The following is a 23344-nucleotide window of genomic DNA, read 5'->3' as shown; positions in this document are numbered from 1 at the left end:
CTTCGAAGCTGACAACAAATAACCATAGACCAAGCGCACCAACAACATCTATTCAAAGCCGCTGTTTCTATTCAAGGATACTGGTAAGTTTTAAGTCAATTTCACTAAACTATTCCGCTACCTTGCAATGTAAAAATGGTCAAAGAAACACTCAGAACGCGGAACAGATCAATCTCAAATCAAAATGTTCCTTCTTTCCAATGACAGCTGTTTAACTTGAGTCCGTTTATTTATTGATCAAATAGTAGTAGACTCGTTTCTCCTATCGTCGGTGTAAACCTTCAAGATGTGAATTCGAAGTACGAATGTAATCAAACAATTTAACAAAGTCCCATGTTTTCCGTTCAACAGATCATACGTGGATGAGGGTATGGATTATTTAGACATGATGGATCCCTTTTGGATCCCCCAACACTATTATCCAAATGAGAAAGTGAACACAGGTAGGCCTGTTATACAGTTGAACTCGACATAGAACTACTTTATTAGTTCCAAATCGCAGTCATACAACTGAAATAATATACATTTACATACACATACAAATATTGAGGTTTGAGAGACATGTAGGCTACCTTTATCCAGTGGTGGAAAGAGTACCCAATTGTCATACTTGCGTAAAAGTATAAATACCTCAATAGAAAGTTACTCAAGTAAAAGTGAAAGTCACCCTGTAAAATCTTACTTGATTAAAAATCTAAAAGTATTTGGTTCTAAATATACTTAAGTATCAAAAGTAAATGTAATTGCTAAAATATACTTAAGTATCAAAAGTTAAAGTATAAATAATAATAATAATATTTTAAGCAAAGCAGGTGGCGCCATTTTCTTGTTTTATAAATGGGGCACACCAACACTCCAACACATAATTTACAAATGATGAATTTGTGTTTAGTGACTCTGCCAGATCAGAGGAAGCAGGGATGACCACGTGTTCTCTTGATAAGTGTGTGAATTGGACCATTTTCCTGCCCTGCTAAACACTCACAATGTAAAGAGTACTTTTGGGTGTCAGGGAAAATGTATGGAGGAAAAGTTAATTATTTTCGTTGGGAATGTAGTGAAGTAAAAGTGAAAGTTTTTAAAAATATAAATAATAAGGTAATGTACAGATACTCCAAAAAACGACTTAAGTAGTACTTTAAAGTATTTTACCCTAAGTACTTTACACCACTGCCTATAGCTCTAACTCCCAAAAGTTTTGTGACACTTTAAAGTCCATGGAGAACAAGAGCACCTCCTCCCAGCTGCCCACTGCACTGAGGCTAGGCAACACGGTCACCACTGATAAATCCATGATAATATAACATTTCAATAAGCATTTCTCTACGGCTGGCCATGCTTTCCTCCTGGCTACCCCAACCCCGGCCAACAGCTCCGCACCCCCCGCAGCTACTTGCCCGAGCCTCCCCAGCTTCTCCTTCACCCAAATCCAGATCGCAGATGTTCTGAAAGAGCTGCAAAACCTGGACCCATACAAATCAGCTGGTCTAGACAATCTGGAACCTCTCTTTCTAAAATTATCTTCCGCCACTGTTGCAACCCCTATTACCAGTCTGTTCAACCTCTCTTTCATATTGTCCGAGATCCCTAAAGATTGGAAAGCTGCCGCGGTCATCCCCCTCTTCAAAGGGGGTGACACTCTAGACCCAAACTGTTATAGACCTATATTCATCCTGCCATGTCTTTCTATTAATAAACAGATCACTGACCATTTCGAATCCCACCGTACCTTCTCCGCTGTGCAATCCGGTTTCCGAGCTGGTCATGGGTGCACCTCATCCACGCTCAAGGTACTAAACGATATCATAACCGCCATCAATGAAAGACAGTACTGTGCAGCCGTCTTCATCGACCTGCCCAAGGCTTTCGACTCTGTCAATCACCGTATTCTTATCGGCAGACTCAATAGCTTTGATTTCTCAAATGACTGCCTCGCCTGGTTCACCAACTACTTCGCAGACAGAGTTCAGTGTGTCAAATCGGAGGGCCTGTTGTCCGGACCTCTGGCAGTCTCTATGGGGGTACCACAGGGTTCAATTCTCGTGCCGACTCTTTTCTCCGTATATGTCAACGATGTCACTCTTGCTGCGGGCGATTCCCTGATCCACCTCTATGCAGACGACACCATTCTGTATACATCTGGCCCTTCTTTGAACACTGTGTTAACTAACCTTCAAACGAGCTTCAATGCCATTCAACATTCCTTCCGTGGCCTCCAACTGCTCTTAAATGCTAGCAAAACCAAATGTTTGCTTATCAACCGTTCGCTGCCCGCACCCTCCCCGCATCAATACTCTGGACGGTTCTGACCTAAAATACGTGGACAACTACAAATACCTAGGTGTCTGCTAGACTGTAAACTCTCCTTCCAGACTCATATCAAACATCTCCAATCCAAAATCAAATCTAGAATCGTCTTTCTATTTTGCAACAAAGCCTCCTTCACTCACGCCGCCAAACTTACCCTAGTAAAACTGACTATCCTACTAATCCTCGACTTTGGCGATGTCATCTACAAAATAGCTTCCAATACTCTACACAGTAAATTGGATGTAGTCTATCACAGTGCCATCCGTTTTGTTACCAAAGCGCCTTATACCACCCACCACTGCGACCCGTATGCTCTAGTCGGCTGGCCCTCGCTACATATTCGTTGCCAGACCCACTGGCTCCAGGTCATCTATAAGTCTATGCTAGGTAAAGCTCCGCCTTATCTCAGCTCACTGGTCACGATAACAACACCCACCCGTAGCACGCGCTCCAGCAGGTATATTTCACTGGTCATCCCCAAAGCCAACACCTCCTTTGGCCGCCTTTCCTTCCAGTTCTCTGCTGCCAGTGACTGGAACGAATTGCAAAAATCGATGAAGCTGGAGACTTACATTTCCCTCACTGTACATAGTCCATCTGTAAATAGCCCACCCAATCTACCTACCTCATCCCCATATTGTTTTTATTTACTTTGCTGCTCTTTTGCACACCGGTATCACTACTTACACACCATCATCTGCTCATCATCATCTGCTCATCTATCACTCAGTCTTAATCTGCTAAATTGTAATTACTTTGCTACTATGGCCTATTTATTGCCTTACCTCCTCATGCATTTTGCACACTGTAACGATTCTCGTTGGTGGAAGGAGAGGAGGACCAAAATGCAGCGTGGTAAGTTTTCGTCATATTTAATTAAAACTGAACACTACACAAAACAACAACGAGGAAAAACGAAAATGAAACAGTTCTGCCAGGTGAACATACACTAAACAGAAAACAAACACCCACAACCAAAATGGGGAAAACAGGCTACCTAAATATAATTCTCAATCAGAGACAACGAACGACAGCTGCCTCTGATTGAGAACCATATCAGGCCAGACATAGAAATACAACAACATAGAAAACAGAACATAGACTACCCACCCCAACTCACGCCCTGACCAACCTAACACAAAGACATACAAATAAACTAAGGTCAGAACGTGACAGTACCCCTCCCCCCCCTTCCCCAAAGGTGCGGACTCCGGCCGCAAAACCTGAACCTATAGGGGAGGGTCTGGGTGGGCGTCTGTCCGCGGTGGCGGCTCTGGCGCGGGACGTGGACCCCACTCCACCATAGTCTTTGCCCGCTTAAGTGGCGCCTTTGGAGCGGCGACCCTTGCCGCTGACCTCGGACTGGGAACCCTTGCAGCGGGCCCCGAATAGACGGGAGACTCCGGCAGCGCCGGACAGGCGGGAGACTCCGGCAGTGCCAGAGTGAAGGGCGGCTCTGGCAGCGCCGGCGTGAAGGGCGGCTCTGGCAGCGCCGGCGTGAAGGGCGGCTCCGGCAGCGCCGGCGTGAAGGGCGGCTCCGGCAGCGCCGGCGTGACGGACTGCTCCGGCAGCTCCTGACTGACGGACGGCTCCGGCAGCTCCTGAATGACGGACGGCTCCGACAGCTCCTGACTGACGGGCGGCTCCGGCAGCTCCTGACTGACGGGCGGCTCCGGCAGCTCCTGACTGACGGGCGGCTCCGGCAGCTCCTGACTGACGGGCGGCTCCGGTAGCTCAGAACAGACGGGCGGCTCTGGCAGCTCAGGACAGACGGGCGGCTCTGGCAGCTCAGGACGGAGAGAGAACCTGGAGGGAGGAGACGGAGAGACAGCCTGGTGCGTGGCGCTGCCACAGGACCTACCAGGCTGGGGAGGCTGGCCAGTTTTTTATGCATATATGATGAACAGAGGGTAGCAGTAGCATAAAAAGAGGGGTTGGCGGGTAGTGGGACACAATGCAGATAGCCCGGTTAGCCAATGTGCGGGAGCACTGGTTGGTCGGGCCAATTGAGGTAGTATGTACATGAATGTATAGTTAAAGTGACTATGCATATAAGATAAACAGAGAGTATCAGCAGTGTAAAAGAGGGGTTGGGGGGGGGGGCACACAATGCAAATAGTCCGGGTAACCATTTGGTTACCTGTTCAGGAGTCTTATGGCTTGGGTGTAAAAACTGTTGAGAAGCCTTTTTGTCCTAGACATGGCACTCCGGTACCGCTTGCCATGCGGTAGTAGAGAGAACAGTCTATGACTGGGGTGGCTGGGGTCTTTGGCAATTTTTAGGGCCTTCCTCTGACACCGCTTGGTATAGAGGTCCTGGATGACAGACAGCTTTGCCCCCGTGATGTACTGGGCCGTACGCACTACCCTCTGAAGTGTCTTGTGGTCGGAGGCCGAGCAATTGCCGTACCAGGCAGTGATGCAACCGGTCAGGATGCTCTTGATGTTGCAGCTGTAGAACCTTTTGAGGATCTCAGGACCCATGCCAAATCTTTTTAGTTTCCTGAGGGGGAATAGGCTTTGTCGTGCCCTCTTCACGACTGTCTTGGTGTGTTTGGACCATGTTAGTTTGTTGGTGATGTGGACACCAAGGAACTTGAAGCTCTCAACCTGCTCCACTGCAGCCCGGTCGATGAGAATGGGGGCGTGCTCGGTGCTCCTTTTCCTGTAGTCCACAATCATCTCCTTTGTCTTGGTTACGTTGAGGGATAGGTTGTTATTCTGGCACCACCCGGCCAGGTCTCTGACCTCCTCCCTATAGGCTGTCTCGTTGTTGTCGGTGATCAGGCCTACCACTGTTGTGTCGTCTGCAAACTTAATGATGGTGTTGGAGTCGTGCCTGGCCATGCAGTCGTGGGTGAACATAGAGTACAGGAGGGGACTGAGCATGCACCCCTGGGGAGCTCCAATGTTGAGGATCAGCGTGGCAGATGTGTTGCTACCTACCCTCACCACCTGGGGGCGGCCCGTCAGGAAGTCCAGGATCCAGTTGCAGAGGGAGGTGTTTAGTCCCAGGTTCCTTAGCTTAGTGATGAGCTTTTAGGGTACTATGGTGTTGAACGCTGAGCTGTAGTCAATGAACAGCACTCTGACATAGGTGTTCCTTTTGTCCATGTGGGAAAGGGCAGTGTGGAGTGCAATAGAGATCATCTGTGGATCTGTTTGGGCGGTATGCAAATTGGAGTGGGTCTAGGGTTTCTGGGATAATGGTGTTGATGTGAGCCATTACCAGCCTTTCAAAGCACTTCATGGCTACGGACGTGAGTGCTACGGGTCTGTAGTCATTTAGGCAGGTTGCCTTTGTGTTCTTGGGCACAGGGACTATGGTGGTCTGCTTGAAACATGTTGGTATTACAGACTCAATCAGGTACATGTTGAAAATGTCAGTGAAGACACCTGCCAGTTGGTCAGCACATGCCCGGAGCACACGTCCTGGTAATCCGTCTGGCCCTGCAGCCTTGTGTATGTTGACCTGGTTTTTTTGTGTAAAAAAAAAAAAAAAAAAAACTTTTTCTCCCCAATTTTGTGGTATCCAATTGTTAGTAGTTACTATCTTGTCTCATCGCTACAACTCCCGTACGAATGTCGAAAGCCATGCGTCCTCCGAAACACAACCCAACCAAGCCGCACTGCTTCTTAACACAGCGCGCATCCAACCCGGAAGCCAGCCCCACCAATGTGCGCACCAAAACACCGTGCACCTGGCGACCTTGGTTAGCGTGCACTGCGCTCGGCCCGCCACAGGAGTCGCCATGGATGCGATGAGACAAGGATATCCCTACCGGCCAAACCCTCCCTAACCCGGACGACGCTAGGCCAATTGTGCGTCGCCCCACGGACCTCCCGGTCGCGGCCGGCTGCGACAGAGCCTGGGCGCGAACCCAGAGTCTCTGGTGGCACAGCTAGCTCTGCGATGCAGTGCCCTAGACCACTGCACCACCCGGGAGGCCCATGTTGACCTGTTTTAAGGACTTACTCATGTCGGCTACGGAGAGCGTGATCACACAGTCGTCCGGAACAGCTGATGCTCTCATGCATGCCTCAGCGTTGTTTGTCTCGAAGCGAGCATAGAAGTAATTTAGCTCATCTGGTAGGCTCGTGTCACTGGGCAGCTCGCGGCTGTGCTTCCCTTTGTAGTCTGTAATAGTTTGTAAAAGCCCTGCCACATCCGACGAGCGTCGGAGCCGGTGTAGTATGATTCAATCTTAGCCCTGTATTGACGCTTTGTCTGTTTGATGGTTCATCGCAGGGCATAGCGGGATTTCTTGTAAGCTTCCAGGTTAGAGTCCCGCACCTTGAAAGCGGCAGCTCTAGCCTTTAGCTCAGTGCAGATGTTGCCTGTAATCCATGGCTTCTGATTGGGGTATGTACGTACAGTCACTGTGGGGACGACGTCCTCAATGCACTTATTGATAAAGCCAGTGACTGATTTGGTGTATTCCTCAATGTCATCGGAAGAATCCTGGAACATGTTCCAGTCTGTGATAGCAAAACAGTCCTGTAGTTGAGCATCTGCTTCATCTGACCACTTTTTTATAGACCGAGTCACTGGTGCTTCCTGCTTTAATTTTTGCTTGTAAGCAGGAATCAGGAGGATAGAGTTGTGGTCGGATTTACCAAATGGCGAGGGAGAGCTTTGTATGCGTCTCTGTGTGTAGAGTACAGGTGATCTAGAATTTTTTTCCCTCTGGTTGCACATTTAACATGTTGATAGAGATTTGGTAGAACTGATTTAAGTTTCCCTACATTAAAGTCTCCGGCCACTAGGAGCGCCTCCTCTGGGTGAGTGGTTTCCTGTTTGCTTATTTTTCTTATACAGCTGACTGAGTGCGGTCTTTGTGCCAGCATCTGTTTGTGGTGGTAAATAAACAGCCACGAAAAGTATAGCTGAGAACTCTCTAGGCAAGTAGTGGCCTGCAATTTCTCACAATATACTCTACTTCAGGTGAGCAAAATCTAGAGACTTCCTTAGATTTCGTGCACCAGCTGTTGTTTACAAATATGCACAGACCGCCCCCCCTCATTTTACCGGATTGTGCTGTTCTATCCTGCCGGTGCAGCGTATATCCCGCTAGCTGAATATCCATGTCGTCCTTCAGCCACGATTCCGTGAAACATAGGATATTACAGTTTTTGATGTCCCTTTGGTAGGATATTTGTGATCGTACCTCGTCTAATTTATACTTAAGTATATTTTAGCAATTACATTTACTTTTGGTACTTAAGTATATTTAAAACCAAATACTTTTTGACTTTTTCTCAAGTAGTATTTTACTGGGTGACTTTCACTTTTACTTAAGGTATTTTATATTAAGGTATCTTTACTTTTACTCAAGTATGACAATTGGATACTTTTCCCACCACTGGCCAACACACACAAAACATTGCATAACGACATATACAGTATTTAGCTTAGCCTAGACGACACAACACAATATAGCTACTGTATGAGCTGCCTCTCTGTCAGTCATCATGCCACTAATTATTAATATTCTGTCCTTATTTTAGACAATAAAACCATACTCTATTATGGTTTGCACAATCAAGGGGCAACCTGTTATTTGAACAGTGTGCTGCAGGTCCTCTTCATGACTAAGGGCTTCAGAGAGGCTGTGGAAAGGTTTGGGTACTCCTACTCTTCTGTCACATTTTCTGTTGGGAATACAAAAAAAGCCAGGCTATTTACTGTCAATTGTCAAAAGCTTTTCAAAATTGATAACAAGCTATGCACTTTTGGAGATATACAGTAACCAAGTAGCCTCTATCCCTAGTGGCTGTAAGAGTACATTTATTGACTATTGACAATAATAATATGAATCTTAACTGTCAATAAGTTATTAAGAGATGTTGCTAATAAATATGACAATTTATAGTTCTTAAATGTCTCCTTACAGCCAAGAGCAGGTTAATGTTGAACAGAACACGTTTGATCTTCAGCTGAAATGTTTGTTTGAGACTTTAAAGAAAAAACAAGCTCACACTAAAGATGTCACATCAAAACTGGGCATTGAAAAGGGTAAGTCAAGCAAAAGTATCAGAGCTGAGAAGTAATCTGCATTTTTTGTATCAGCATAGGTGTACAGGCACTTTAATAGCATTTGATGATACAATTGAAAAGAGTATTATTTGACTCTATAACCTATTGCCTGAATGAGTGTAGGCCTACCATTCATTAAATCATTGGGTGTACCATTAATTGTTTCTATTGCTTCCAATGCAGTGTTCGAGCAAGGTGATGCTGCTGAATATTTTGAGAAGATTTTAAACAAGGTCAATCCCGATGTGTCTAAGGTACTGCTTCGCTCAACAAATGTAGGTGCAATTCAATGTATAGAAGTTATGAAATTACAAGACTGACATTTTTTTTTTTTTTTAGATATTTCAAGGACATTTGAAGCACACTGCCACCTGTTCTATATCTGACCGTCATGTGAACAGTGATGAAGTTGGTCCATTTTGGACTGTGCCACTCTCAATGGAAGATAACAACTACTACAGTGTGGTAGGGAAACGCCTAATTCACCTATTATAGCAACTCTAACATGTTCTACATACAGGGCTACCTGATACTTCAAATGCCATGTGGTATGGAATGTGTCTTAATGATTTTTAATTGTAGTTGGTATGTGCAAATTTTGTATTGTAAAAAAATATATACATCTAGTTAAATGTTTTTAATTAACAGCATATTCGTTCAGTGAGAATGTATTTTACTGTATGTTGGAATTTGAGGGAAAAAGCAAATGAATTACATTTAGGCTTATTGTATGATAATAATGCCAACATTTGATATTTTGTGACAAATTGGTTGAGGCAAATAACACTGTACCGTTGGGCTGCTGAAGTTGGAGGTGCAAGATACAATTTTGTTTGTTTTTTCAGAGAGATGGTTTTGAGGATTTTTTCAAGTCTTCAACTGTCAGTGGTGACAATCAGATGTACTGTGACTACTGCGATGGGAAAACAGACGCAATCCTTGTGAGTAATGGTATACAATCAATACTCAATCAATATGCTACATCGATACTTGTATCAAAGGTAACACTGTGAAAAATGCTATGTTACTGGGTCTTCTTCTAGAGGTGTGATAATAGTATGTTTTGTGTCTCCAGGCATGTGAGATGGAACATCCCCCAGAGATTCTGACTCTGCTCCTCAAGAGGTTTCAGTTTGACTACCACAGAATGTCATATGTCAAAATTGAGAGCTGTGTGGAGGTGCCTCACACGTTACAGACAAAGGTAACTATAAAACGTTTTTCCTTGAACAGGTTATTGTGTTATAAAACACTTTTTTATTAGGTTGTATAACTTAGGTAGTAATGTTAATTGCCTTTAAAAATAGAGTAGGATTGTAAATATGTGTTTTCAGTGTGTTACTTTATAGCCCTCCTCCTCTCTGTACCTTTCCCTACTTTTGGACCGATCTGAAAAAGCTCAGACCTTTTGATTTACTCCATGTCTCTGAACAGGACTGTGACTATGAACTCTATGCAGTTGTGGACCATGTGGGAGGTCTAAGAGGTGGACATTACACTGCTAGAATCAAGTCCTATCAGAATCACAACTGGTATGTGTTCGATGACAGCTACGTCACACAGGTAAGGGATACTTACCTTTTTTAAATCAAGTATAAATCACCCTGCTATTTCCTCAACATGCATCCCATCCCTAGTTATAGTTGAACACTGCTGCTCCTCTCTTACAGCTCAATTCAAAACCATTTGAACAAGATGAGAGTTTTAGGTAAATATAGATGTGGGTGCGCTTTATTTGCAAACTTGTGTCCATTTAATTAAGTGTAATTGTCAAATTAGAAAAGCCTTGAAGTAACTAATTATTATTCCATTACTGTAGGTCCCAGAGTGCGTACCTGCTTATGTACAGGAAATGTAAGTTAACAAATGTGAATTGTCTTTTTTATCTATGTGGTATATTTTATCCATGTCATTCATGTGATTCTACTTCTCCATAAGGTCAAACATTCCTCTATTTGATAAATCACAGTGTTACTTCTGTCACTGTTAATTTCCCTCCGTTTCTAAGTGGATTCTCCAGATCGTCAGATGAACCATGAAACCGATCACAAATGTTCACTCAGTGACTCTCAACAATCTACTCCTTCCTGTTCCTTTGAGACGGGAGCCAGCGGAACAAGCGAAGAAGAAGAGAGAAAAGTTCAATCAAATCAATCTATCAATCCAGTTGACTTGGTAGGGAGAACAGAAGTTGTCCCAGAGGAAAGACAGAAAGATGATGGAAAGGTTGTTGATATGATAAGACAGATGAACATAAAAGATAGGAGTGGAGAGGATAACGTTGCTGCTGCTGATGATAAAGAGAATTATTTGAATGGAGAGAAAGAACAGAAAGTAGGGGATGATGTTGTTGGACAAAAAGAACATGAAGGGGAAGTGGCCAATGTTGAGGTGCAAATGAATGATGAACGGAGCAGGGAAGAGGGTCATGGTATGACAGGAAAGTATCATGGTGTAAAAGGAGAACTGGAAGAGGATGTTGTGGATGAAGCTGGACAGAATCAAAGAGATAAGGCAAGGAAAAGGGAGGATATTGTTGTGGATGAAGCTGGACAGAATCAAAGAGATAAGGCAAGGAAAAGAGAGGATATTGTTTTGCATGTTGTGGATGAAGCTGGACAGAATCAAAGAGATAAGGCAAGGAAAAGGGAGGATATTGTTGTGCATGTTGTGGATGAAGCTGGACAGAATCAAAGAGATAAGGCAAAGAAAAGGGAGGATATTGTTGTGGATGTTGTGGATGAAGCTGGACAGAATCAAAGAGATAAGGCAAGGAAAAGGGAGGATATTGTTGTGCATGTTGTGGATGAAGCTGGACAGAATCAAAGAGATAAGGCAAAGAAAAGGGAGGATATTGTTGTGGATGTTGTGGATGAAGCTGGACAGAATCAAAGAGATAAGGCAAAGAAAAGGGAGGATATTGTTGTGGATGTTGTGGATGAAGCTGGACAAAATCAAAGAGATAAGGCAAAGAAAAGGGAGGATATTGTTGTGGATGTTGTGGATGAAGGTGGACAGAATCAAAGAGATAAGGCAAGGAAACGGGAGGATATTGTTGTGGATGTAGATAACGTCTTGGAAAATGGAACAGAGGGTGATGTGATGAATAGAAAGGATGTGGTTGTGACGGACAGAGATGGAGATAATAATGAGAGAAAGAGGAATAGAGATGGTTCAGCAAAGACAAAGCCAGGTAGAATAATAGATGACACTGGGGATGATAGAACAGCAGAAATAAATGGTGGTGAGCTAAAGACAATACAGGTTGAAGTGGCAAAGTTAGGAGAGGATTGTGATGTGACAACGATGAGTCAAACTAACCACAGTAAATATCCCAGTTCCGTTAGTACATTTCAGAACAGACTGACAGCCACCCCAGAGGAAACAACAACATGTTTTTGCTTCAAGAGAAAAAGAAAGGGAGGGGAAAAGATCAGTGAACATGACAAAAGGAAGAAAATGGAATTGGAGATGAGCAGAGAAGGTGAAAAGAAGAGTATGTTAGGAGGACAGAGTAGAAAAGAGAAAAAGAAGGAAAAGGCAAATAGAAAGAAACAATTGAAAAGAGATGAGGAAATAAAGAAAAGCTCATAGAGAGAATAAAGGAGGTAAAGAAGAACCCAGTGGGAAAGAGAAAAGGTTACCTTGAAGTTTAAATTGATACTAATAATAGAATAGAAATAGAAATAGAAATAGAATTAAATGAAAATCATGAGAATGGTTCCATCTAAAACTAAGTAATGAACTTTGATGATATTCTCAATTGAACCAAACAACAACATTAGTGAGACAGCTGTGATAAATTGCTCTTCTAATTTTGCCAAACTGACATGACTTGGCATTGTGCTTGTGTATATAGATTCAAACAGAGCTATAGTGTGCACCGGTTTTGATAATGAAATAATGGTAATGGCATTAACTTCGGATCTGAATAATGTAAGGAATCATTTTTGTAATTCATACATTTAATAGAATTAAAACTGGATTCAAATGACCCTTTTTGTCTCCCCCTGCTTCACACTACCTGCTCAAATTCAACCCACATCCTAGAACCTTTCACTTTCCATCTTTCCATAACATATGCTTGATGTCACGGTTCAGTTCACCAATTCTGTTCATGCCATTGATCCTTGAACATCTCTGATACAGATTCATCACAATCACTGTTGCCTGCAAAGATATGATTGGAACTCAAAAACATTATACTTTTATTGAAGTGGTGGATTATTTTATGCCCCTTTATCACATTCTCTCAGGCTGACTATATGTTTATAATCCCAGAGTGCACAGACCAAGGTACACTGACCTGGGACCTCATTCCTTTGACTATCACCATGGCAATAGGTCACAAAACGGGAACATATAAAAACAGAGACAGGTCATTTCTGATCATGTGATTAACTGTTGATGGAATTTATAGTTTTAAATGAATGATTAGAATACTCCACTCTGAAACCATATAATTGTAGAAATTGACTAGAATCATAAAGTTATAATTAATGATGTGTGTAGTTTTAGTGAGTAAAACAATATGTCTATTATAGTATCTTGAACACAGACTGTCTGAGCAAGATTCGGTGCCGACCTTGGCTAGGGGCCACTGAGAGATTGGGGAAAGGACAGGGAGTGATTCTCACGGTGTTCTCACGGTCCCTAATCTTTGTCGGCTGGGTAGCAGGACAGTGTGGGCGTAAGATACCTACTGTTTGTGTGCAAATGTATGTGCATATGAATTATTTTTGTGTGCAAGAGTATGTGCGTAAGGAGCTAGTATAAAATTAATGGTTTTGTACAACTAACCAGCGCGCCCGTGAATAAACCTTATTGACTATTTTAGCTGGGCCTCCGTCTGTTTCATTTCAATCAGCATCTTACAAATTCTGATTAGCAGACTGAGTAGTTTAACTTAATTGGTTTATGAACATCGATAACATAATTCTCATGACATTAACTACACCTGAATCCTGCCATATACAGGTGTAACTGGAATGTCCCTGGTTGGCGCATGTTCTCTTCCCTATGAGTTGACCTATTTTAACTTTCCATCCTACCTCTTTTGTCCTCTCATTTATAATATGGTACAAACACACACACACACACAGACACACACATTAAAATACATCAAAGAGAAGTAGTGCTCATTATCTGGTCTCCAAGTTGCCACACCAATAACAAACAATACTATTTACTGTGCCATACAGATTGCAAAATAGTTGGGAAGAGATTTTTGATGTACCGATTCCATGGTACAGGGTGTATGAGCTGATTTATAAAACAACGCAAGATTCAAGACTTCGTGCTTTTCAGCTAAAATTATTATATAGAATTCTTGCTACCAACAAAATGTTGAATATTTGGGACATAAAATCATCGAAGCTCTGCAGATTTTGTTGTGAGGATAAAGAATCAATAGACCATTTATTTTGGTATTGCCCTCAGGTAGCCTGTTTCTGGTCTCAGGTTCAGCAATCACAGTATCCAAGATGGCATAGTAGTCAGACGTCCTTTGTCCTCGTCTTGTCGTGTCCCGTATATATGTATATATTTACACCTTTCTTCGCATATCTTTTATATATTTTCTTTTCCAAAAACTCAACTTCAAATCACTTTCCTGCAACCCGCCTCACCAATTAAAAAAAAAGTATAATTTACCTCAAATCTGAAAATCCACAATAGAAGCTAACCAGAAGCTAGCCAGAAGCTAACCAGAAGCTAGCCAGAAGCTACCCAGAAGCTAACCAGAAGCTACCCAGAAGCTAACCAGAAGCTACCCAGAAGCTAGCCAGTTTACTGGCTAACGTTAGTATTTCAGCTAACCACGGTTTGTGGTCTTCAGCTATTCCTTTAGCTCGAAAATCTATCGCCACTTTTGTACAAGGCGACTCAGACCAGAACATACCAGACATATTTTTCTCCATATCCCCGGATTTCAACCGCAAGCTCTGGACATTTACACCTGGATTTTGCAGCTAGCTAGCTGCTACCCGTGTGACTATTGGCTTACGTCGATCCCGGAGCAAACATAAATTATTCCGGAGCTAGCCAGCTGAAGAGTTCCATCAGCCACTCCTGGGCTACAATCACCTATCCGGACCCGTTTTACTGCCAATGCGGAGCCCCACCGGGCCTTCACGACTGGACTACCGACGTTATCTGCCCGAGGGAGTTATCCAACTGGCACCTCCGTCGCGATGTTACCTGAACGCCCATCTGCGGCCCGCTAATCGTTAGCTGTCTTATCGGCTGCTATCTGAATAAGTCTATCGGACAATTTTTCTTGGGTCACTATAACTATATCTATTTTGCCAATTGGATTGATCCCCTCTACCACACGGAACCCCACTAATCTACCGTCGGAAACGCACGAGGTGGCTAAAAACAGACCTCCATCCTATGCTAGCTTGCTACCGATGGCCCGGGTAGCTGTCTGAATCGCCGTGACCCCAACCAACCTCTACTCACTGGACCCTTATGATCACTCGATTAAGCATGCCACTCCTTAATGTCAATATGCCTTGTCCATTGCTGTTCTGGTTAGTGTTTATTGGCTTATTTCACTGTAGAGCCTCTAGCCCTGCTCACTATACCACATCCAACCTTTCAGTTCCACCACCCACACATGCTATGACATCACCTGGTTTCAATGATGTTTCTAGTGACAATATCTCTCTCATCATCACTCAATACCTAGGTTTACCTCCACTGTATTCACATCCTACCATACCTTTGTCTGTAAATTATTCCTTGAAGCTATTTTATCGCCCCGAGAAACTTCCTTTTACTCTCTGTTCTAGACGTTCTAGACGACCAATTCTCATAGCTTTTTTTATTTTTTACCCTTATCCTACTCCTCCTCTGTTCCTCTGGTGATGTAGAGGTGAATCCAGGCCCTGCAGTGCCTAGCTCCACTCCTATTCCCCAGGCACTCTCTTTTGATGACTTCTGTAACCGTAATAGCCTTGGTTTCATGCATGTTAACATTAGAAGCCTCGTCCCTAAGTTTGTTTTATTCACTGCTTTAGCACACTCTGCCAACCCGGATGTTCTAGCCGTGTCTGAATTAGGAAGACCACCAAAAATTCGGACATTTTCATCCCTAACTACAAGATTTTCAGACAAGATAGAACGGCCAAAGGGGGCGGTGTTGCAATCTACTGCAAAGATAGCCTGCAGAGTTCTGTCCTACTATCCAGGTTTGTACCCAAACAATTTGAACTTCTACTTTTAAAAATCCACCTCTCTAAAAACAAGTCTCTCACCGTTGCCGCCTGCTATAGACCACCCTCTGCCCCCAGCTGTGCTCTGGACACCATATGTGAACTGATTGCCCCCCATCTATCTTCAGAGCTCATGCTGCTAGGCGACCTAAACTGGAACATGCTTAACACCCCAGCCATCCTACAATCTAAGCTTGATGCCCTCAATCTCACACAAATTATCAATGAACCTACCAGGTACCACCCAAAGCCATAAACACTGGCACCCTCATAGATATCATCCTAACCAACTTGCCCTCTAAATACACCTCTGCTGTTTTCAACCAAGATCTCAGCGATCACTGCCTCATTGCCTGCATCCGTAATGGGTCAGCGGTCAAACAACCTCCACTCATCACTGTCAAACGCTCCCTGAAACACTTCAGCGAGCAGGCCTTTCTAATCGACCTGGCCAGGGTATCCTGGAAGGATATTGATCTCATCCCGTCAGTAGAGGATGCCTGGTTATTTTTTTTAATGCCTTCCTTACCATCTTAAATAAGCATGCCCCATTCAAGAAATTTAGAACCAGGAACAGATATAGCCCATGGTTCTCTCCAGACCTGACTGCCCTTAACCAACACAAAAACATCCTATGGCGTTCTGCATTAGCATCGAACAGCCCCCGTGATATGCAACTTTTCAGGGAAGCTAGAAACCAATATACACAGGCAGTTAGAAAAGCCAAGGCTAGCTTTTTCAAGCAGAAATTTGCTTCCTGCAACACAAACTCAAAAATGTTCTGGGACATTGTAAAGTCCATGGAGAATAAGAACATCTCCTCCCAGCTGCCCACTGCACTGGAGATAGGAAACACTGTCACCACTGATAAATCCACAATAATTGAGAATTTCAATAAGCATTTTTCTACGGCTGGCCATGCTTTCCACCTGGCTACCCCTACCCCGGTCAACAGCACTGCACCCCCCACAGCTACTCGCCCAAGCCTTCCTCATTTCTCCTTCTCCCAAATCCAGTCAGCTGATGTTCGGAAAGAGCTGCAAAATCTGGACCCCTACAAATCAGCCGGGCTAGATAATCTGGACCCTTTCTTTCTAAAATTATCTGCCGAAATTGTTGCCACCCCTATTACTAGCCTGTTCAACCTCTCTTTCGTGTCGTCTGAGATTCCCAAAGATTGGAAAGCAGCTGCTGTCATTCCACTCTTCAAAGGAGGGGACACTCTTGACCCAAAGTGCTACAGACCTATATCTATCCTACCCTGCCTTTCTAAGGTCTTTGAAAGCCAAGTCAACAAACAGATTACCAACCATTTCGAATCCCACCATACCTTCTCCGCTATGCAATCTGGTTTCAGAGCTGGTCATGGGTGCACCTCAGCCGCGCTCAAGGTCCTAAACGATATCTTAATCGCCATCGATAAGAAACATTACTGTGCAGCCGTATTCATTGACCTGGCCAAGGCTTTCGACTCTGTCAATCACCACATCCTTATCGGCAGACTCGACAGCCTTGGTTTCTCAAATGATTGCCTTGCCTGGTTCACCAACTACTTCTCTGATAGAGTTCAGTGTGTCAAATCGGAGGGTCTGTTGTCCGGGCCTCTGGCAGTCTCTATGGGGGTGCCACAGGGTTCAATTCTTGGACCGACTCTCTTCTCTGTATACATCAATGATGTCGCTCTTGCTGCTGGTGAGTCTCTGATCCACCTCTACGCAGACGACACCATTCTGTATACTTCTGGCCCTTCTTTGGACACTGTGTTAACAACCCTCCAGGCGAGCTTCAATGCCATACAACTCTCCTTCCGTGGCCTCCAATTGCTCTTAAATACAAGTAAAACTAAATGCATGCTCTTCAACCAATCGCTGCCTGCACCTGCCCGCCTGTCCAACATCACTACTCTGGACGGCTCTGACTTAGAATATGTGGACAACTACAAATACCTAGGTGTCTGGTTAGACTGTAAACTCTCCTTCCAGACTCACATCAAACATCTCCAATCCAAAGTTAAATCTAGAATTGGCTTCCTATTCCGCAACAAAGCATCCTTCACTCATGCTGCCAAACATACCCTTGTAAAACTGACCATCCTACCAATCCTCGACTTCGGTGATGTAATTTACAAAATAGCCTCCAATACCCTACTCAATAAATTGGATGCAGTCTATCCCAGTGCCATCCGTTTTGTCACCAAAGCCCCATATACTACCCACCACTGCGACCTGTACACTCTCGTTGGCTGGCCCTCGCTTCATACTCGTCGCCAAACCCACTGGCTCCAGGTCATCTACAAGACCCTGCTAGGTAAAGTCCCCCCTTATCTCAGCTCGATGGTGACCATAGCAGCATCCACCTGTAGCACGCGCTCCAGCAGGTATATCTCTCTGGTCACCCCCAAAACCAATTCTTCCTTTGGCCGCCTCTCCTTCCAGTTCTCTGCTGCCAATGACTGGAACGAACTACAAAAATCCCTGAAACTGGAAACACTTATCTCCCTCACTAGCTTTAAGCACCAGCTGTCAGAGCAGCTCACAGATTACTGCACCTGTATATAGCCCATCTATAATAATTTAGCCCAAACAACTACTTCTTTCCCTACTGTATTTATTTATTTTGCTCCTTTGCACCCCATTATTTCTATCTCTACTTTGCACATTCGTCCACTGCAATTCAACAATTCCAGTGTTTTACTTGCTATATTGTATTTACTTCGCCACCTTGGCCTTTTTTTTATTTTTTATTTGCCTTCACCTCCCTTATCTCACCTCACTTGCTTACATTGTATATAGACTTATTTTTCTACTGTATTATTGACTGTATGTTTGTTTTACTCCATGTGTAACTCTGTGTTGTTGTATGTGTCGAACTGCTTTGCTTTATCTTGGCCAGGTCGCAATTGTAAATGAGAACTTGTTCTCAACTTGCCTACCTGGTTAAATAAAGGTGAAATAAATAAATAAAATTAAATTGGAAAAAAATCGCTGAAAATGCATAGCATTGATCTAAAATTGACCCTAGAAATAGTACGGTTAGGAGATATGGAGAGACCGGGTCAGTCAATTACTAATATACTAATACTCTCAGTAAAAGTATTTATCTTCAACACGCAGTCTGTAGATTCTATTCGATTAGATAGATTGAAATTGTATGTTAAACATCATAGCATAGTTGCAAGATATGTGTTGCGTAGAAACACGAAGTGGGTGGCCAGCAGAGATAGATGGGATGGGCTGAGGGAAACTGAGGGTTGGTATGTGGAATTGGAGACAAGTGGGAGTGGAGTTGCTGTGTGAGAGAGAGAATGATGGTCAAAAGATAAAGGGGAAAAAAAGTCAAAATATAACATAATAAAAGTACATTTGAATGACACTAAGTGGCAGTGTTTTTACAACTAATGCCGGTTTGCCTGAGGCTGATGCCGTGCAGGTGTTTGTACACATGCATATACACACACTCTCATTCAAATAAACACATACAAGAACACACACATACATGTAATAGTGCCAGACATGCACACAAACATATAAAGCTGGCACTGCTGTTATGATTTCAGTTGTCCTTGATGTCCTTTGTTTTAAATGCATTATTTTGTTTTATTTTTTTGCATTGTTGTTTGCCGTTTTCTTCTGTCTTTTCCTTTTTTCTCTTTAGTTCATTCTCTTGGTTGTTGGTGCATTGTGGGGTTCATGGGGGTGGGGAATTGTCACGATCGTCGTATGGAATGGACCAAGGTGCAGCGTGGTAAGCGTACATTTTCCTTTATTTGCAAATGTCGCCAACAAAGCAATAATACAACAAAAACGAACGTGAAGCTCCATAAGGCTATACATGCACAAACGAAGACAACTACCCACAACTACCAAAAGGAAAAAAGGCTGCCTAAGTATGATTCCCAATCAGAGACAACGATAGACAGCTGTCCCTGATTGAGAACCATACCCGGCTAAAACATAGAAACAAACAACATAGAATGCCCACCCCAAATCATACCCTGACCTAACCAACTAGAGAAATAAAGCGTCTCTCTAAGGTCAGGGCGTGACAGTACCCCCCCAAAGGTGCGGACTCCCGGCCGCAAACCTGAACCTATAGGGGAGGGTCCGGGTGGGCATCTACCCTCGGTGGCGGCTCCGGCTTGGGACGTAGCCCCTGGGGACCCTCTCCGCAGGCCCCGGACTGGGGACCCTCGCCGCAGGCCCCAGACTGGGGACCCTCGCTGGAGGCCCCAGACTGAGGACCCTCGTTGCAGGCCCCGGACTGGGGACCCTCGCTGCAGGCCCCGGACTGGGGACCCTCGTTGCAGGCCCCGGACTGGGGACCGTCGCTGGAGGTTCCGGACTGGGGACCGTCGCTGGAGGCTCCGGACTGGGGACCGTCGCTGGAGGCTCCGGACTGGAGACCGTCGCTGAAGGCTCCGGACTGAACCGGGCTATGGGGGAGCACTGGAGATCTTGTGCTTCTCCTTGGCACCACTCTTCCAGGCTGAATGCCCACTTTAGACCGGCACCTCCAGAGCGCAGGCACAGGTCGAACCGGGCTGTGGGGGAGCACTGGAGATCTGGTGCTTAACACTTGCACCGCTCCTCGTGGCTGAATGACCACTTTAGCCCGGCACGTGCGGAGCGCAGCCACAGGACGCACTGAACTGTCACAGCGCACCGGAGACACCGTGCGCAGAGCCGGCGCAGGATACCCTGGGCCGAAACGGCGCACCGGAGACCAAGAGCGCTGAGCTGACACAATCTGCCCTGGCTGGATGCCCACTCAGCGTGGCACTTGCGGAGAGCTGGCACCGAGCGCACCGGGCTGTGCACGCGCACTGGAGACACCGTGCACTTTACCGCATAACACGGTGCCTGACCAGTACCACGCTCCTTGCCGTGAGCACGGGGAGTTAGCTCCGCCAACCTCTGGATGGTCAGTTTTACAAGGGTATGTTTGGCTGCATGAGTGAAGGATGCTTTGTTGCGGAATAGGAAGCCAATTCTAGAGAGAATGATGGTCAAAAGATAAAGGGGGAAAAAAGTCCAAATATAACATAATAAAAGTACATTTGAATGACACTAAGTGGCAGTGTTTTTACAACTAATGCCGGTTTGCCTGAGGCTGATGCCGTGCAGGTGTTTGTACACATGCATATACACACACTCTCATTCAAATAAACACATACAAGAACCTGCGCCGTACGCAGAGCCGGCGCAGGATACCCTCGGCCGAAACGGCGCACCGGAGACCAAGAGCGCTGAGCTGGCACAATCTGCCCTGGCTGGATGCCCACTCAGCGTGGCACTTGCGGAGAGCTGGCACCGAGCGCACCGGGCTGTGCACGCGCACTGGAGACACCGTGCACTTTACCGCATAACACGGTGCCTGACCAGTACCACGCTCCTTGCCGTGAGCACGGGGAGTTAGCACCGCCAACCTTCCCGTGTGCCCCCCCAAATTTTTTGGGGGGGGGAGTGGCTTCTCGGGCTTCCGTCGATGACTCGCCTCTTCATATCGTCGCCGCTCCTCCTTCACTGCCTTTATCTCCTCCTTTGGACGGCGATATTCTCCAGCCTGCCTCCAGGGTCTTTTCCCGTCCAGGATCTCCTCCCATGTCCATGAGTCCCTTTCTCCACGCTGCTTGGTCCTTTGGTGGTGGGTAGTTCTGTCACGATCGTCGTATGGAATGGACCAAGGTACAGCGTGGTGAGCGTATATTTTTCTTTATTTGCAAATGTCGCCAACAAAACAATAATACAACAAAAACGAATGTGAAGCTCCGTAAGGCTATACATGCACAAACGTAGACAACTACCCACAACTACCAAAAGGAAAAAAGGCTGCCTAAGTATGATTTCCAATCAGAGACAGCGATAGACAGCTGTCCCTGATTGAGAACCATACCCGGCCAAAACATAGAAACAAACAACATAGAATGCCCACCCCAAATCACACCCTGACCTAACCAACTAGAGAAATAAAACTGCTCTCTAAGGTCAGGGCGTGACAGGAATGGATTTTTTTTTTTTTTTTTAATTTTTCTTCTGGGGGGGGGGACTGTGGGAGGGGTCTCGAATGGTTGAGGGATAGCTATTGGGGATTTTTTTAAATGAAAAACAATACTATTTACAAACACTACAAATCACCCTTGCTCTGAACATATTGAGCCATAATGGAGAATGATGTGATTCTATAGCAATCGTTGGGCTCCTGAATTTGTGAACATCCAAACCTTCATCCCTTTGTATGTCAATATTATTGTACTGTATGTCGTCACTATCAAGAGTTAATAAAATATATGTTTGTAATCTCATTAATATCGTGTTGTTTCTGTGCTTCTGTATTAATAAACTATTCTCAAAAAAGTAACCCATTTCAACGTGTTTGTTCTTTTGTAGTCCATAATAATGGAACATTGTATGCCAACCTTTTTAGTCCTAATAAATCTCTTATTGTCTGAGTACAATATATTTGAAGTATCTGATAATCTTTGTACCAGTAAAAAGTCCTAGTGACATGTTTTATTGTATGAACCCCCAACAGTCCCTATCAGCACATCTGAGCAAACAAATACAGTGCATGATACTTCAGCTTTTATACCTTTCAGCACTGCTTTCATTATAAATTACATGGTAGGCATTTACATACACACAAAACAAATCACATACAGTAAGGACGTGTACACTGAGTGTACTGTACAAACATTCGGAACACCTGTTCTTTCCATGACATAGGTCAATCCAGGGGAAAGCTATGATCCCCTATTGATGTCACTTTTTATATCCACTTCAATCAGTGTAGATGAAGGGGAGGAGACAGGCTAAAGAAGCATTTTTAAGCCTTGAGACAATTGCAACATGGATTGTGTATGTGTTTCATTCAGAGGGTGAAGGGAAAAGACAAGAGATTCAAGTGCCTTTGAATCTTTTAACAAGCCAGGCCCTGTTGTTACCTCATATCCCAGTGATAATGCCTTGCATTACGCTTGGGAAGAAAACACTTCAATTTGCTAAACTTGCCATGGCTCAACCATTGGCTCGACTAACCCCATGGCCATAGTAGTAGTTGGTCCGCCCTTTGCTGCTATAACAGCAGGGGACCTGCTTCCATTCAGCCACAAGAGCATTAGTGAGGTCGGGCACTGATGTAGCTCCAATTCAATTCCAATTCATCCCAAAGGTGTTCTATGCGGTTGAGGTCAGGGCTCTGTGCAGGCCAGTCAAGTTCTTCCACACTGATCTCGACAGAACATTTCTATATGGACCTCGCTTTGTGCATCGCGGGCATTGTCATGCTGAAACGGGAAAGGGCCTTTCCCAAACTGTTGCCACAAAGTTGGAAGCACAGAATCATATAGAATGTCATTGTATGCTGTACTGTTAAGATTTCCCTTCACTGGAACTAAGGGGCCTAGCCCGAACCATGAAAAACAGCCCCATACCTTTATTCCTTCTCCACCAAACTTTACAGTTGGCACTATGAATTGGGGCAGGGAGCGTTCTCCTGGCATCTGCCAAACCCAGATTAGTCCGTTGGACTGCCAGATGGTGAAGCGTGATTCATCACTCCAGAGAACGTGTTTCCACTGCTCCAGAGTCCAATGGCGGCAAGCTTTACACCACTCCATCCGACGCTTGGCATTGCGCATGGTGATCTTAGGCTTGTGTGCAGCTGCTTAGCCATGGAAACCCAATTCATGAAGCTCCCGACGAACAGTTATTGTGCTGACATTGCTTCCAGAGGCAATTTGGAACTCGGTAGTGAGTGTTGCAACCAAGGACAGACAATTTTT

At 44.6% G+C, this 23344-nt stretch overlaps 1 protein-coding gene and 1 long non-coding RNA gene across 2 annotated transcripts; both read left to right on the top strand.

Moving 5' to 3' along the window:
- On the top strand, positions 1-7926 carry LOC120049527. Its single transcript, XR_005477112.1, has 3 exons — positions 1-83; positions 352-443; positions 7819-7926. It is a non-coding gene; the product is annotated as an uncharacterized LOC120049527 (long non-coding RNA).
- Positions 7927-8226: 300 nt separating this feature from the next.
- LOC120049712 (ubiquitin carboxyl-terminal hydrolase 47-like) lies at positions 8227-10291 on the top strand. The gene is made up of 8 exons (XM_038996065.1): positions 8227-8326; positions 8531-8601; positions 8687-8812; positions 9193-9288; positions 9423-9551; positions 9782-9910; positions 10018-10055; positions 10167-10291. The coding sequence occupies exons 3-8, from the start codon at positions 8786-8788 to the stop codon at positions 10282-10284; spliced, it is 537 nt and encodes a 178-aa protein (XP_038851993.1). The 5' UTR covers positions 8227-8326; positions 8531-8601; positions 8687-8785; the 3' UTR covers positions 10285-10291.
- Positions 10292-23344: the final 13053 nt, after the last annotated feature.

This window comes from Salvelinus namaycush, chromosome 6 (genome assembly GCF_016432855.1).
Source record: "Salvelinus namaycush isolate Seneca chromosome 6, SaNama_1.0, whole genome shotgun sequence".
NCBI classification, from domain to species: domain Eukaryota; kingdom Metazoa; phylum Chordata; class Actinopteri; order Salmoniformes; family Salmonidae; genus Salvelinus; species Salvelinus namaycush.
This window is presented reverse-complemented; position numbering and strand designations above follow the sequence as displayed.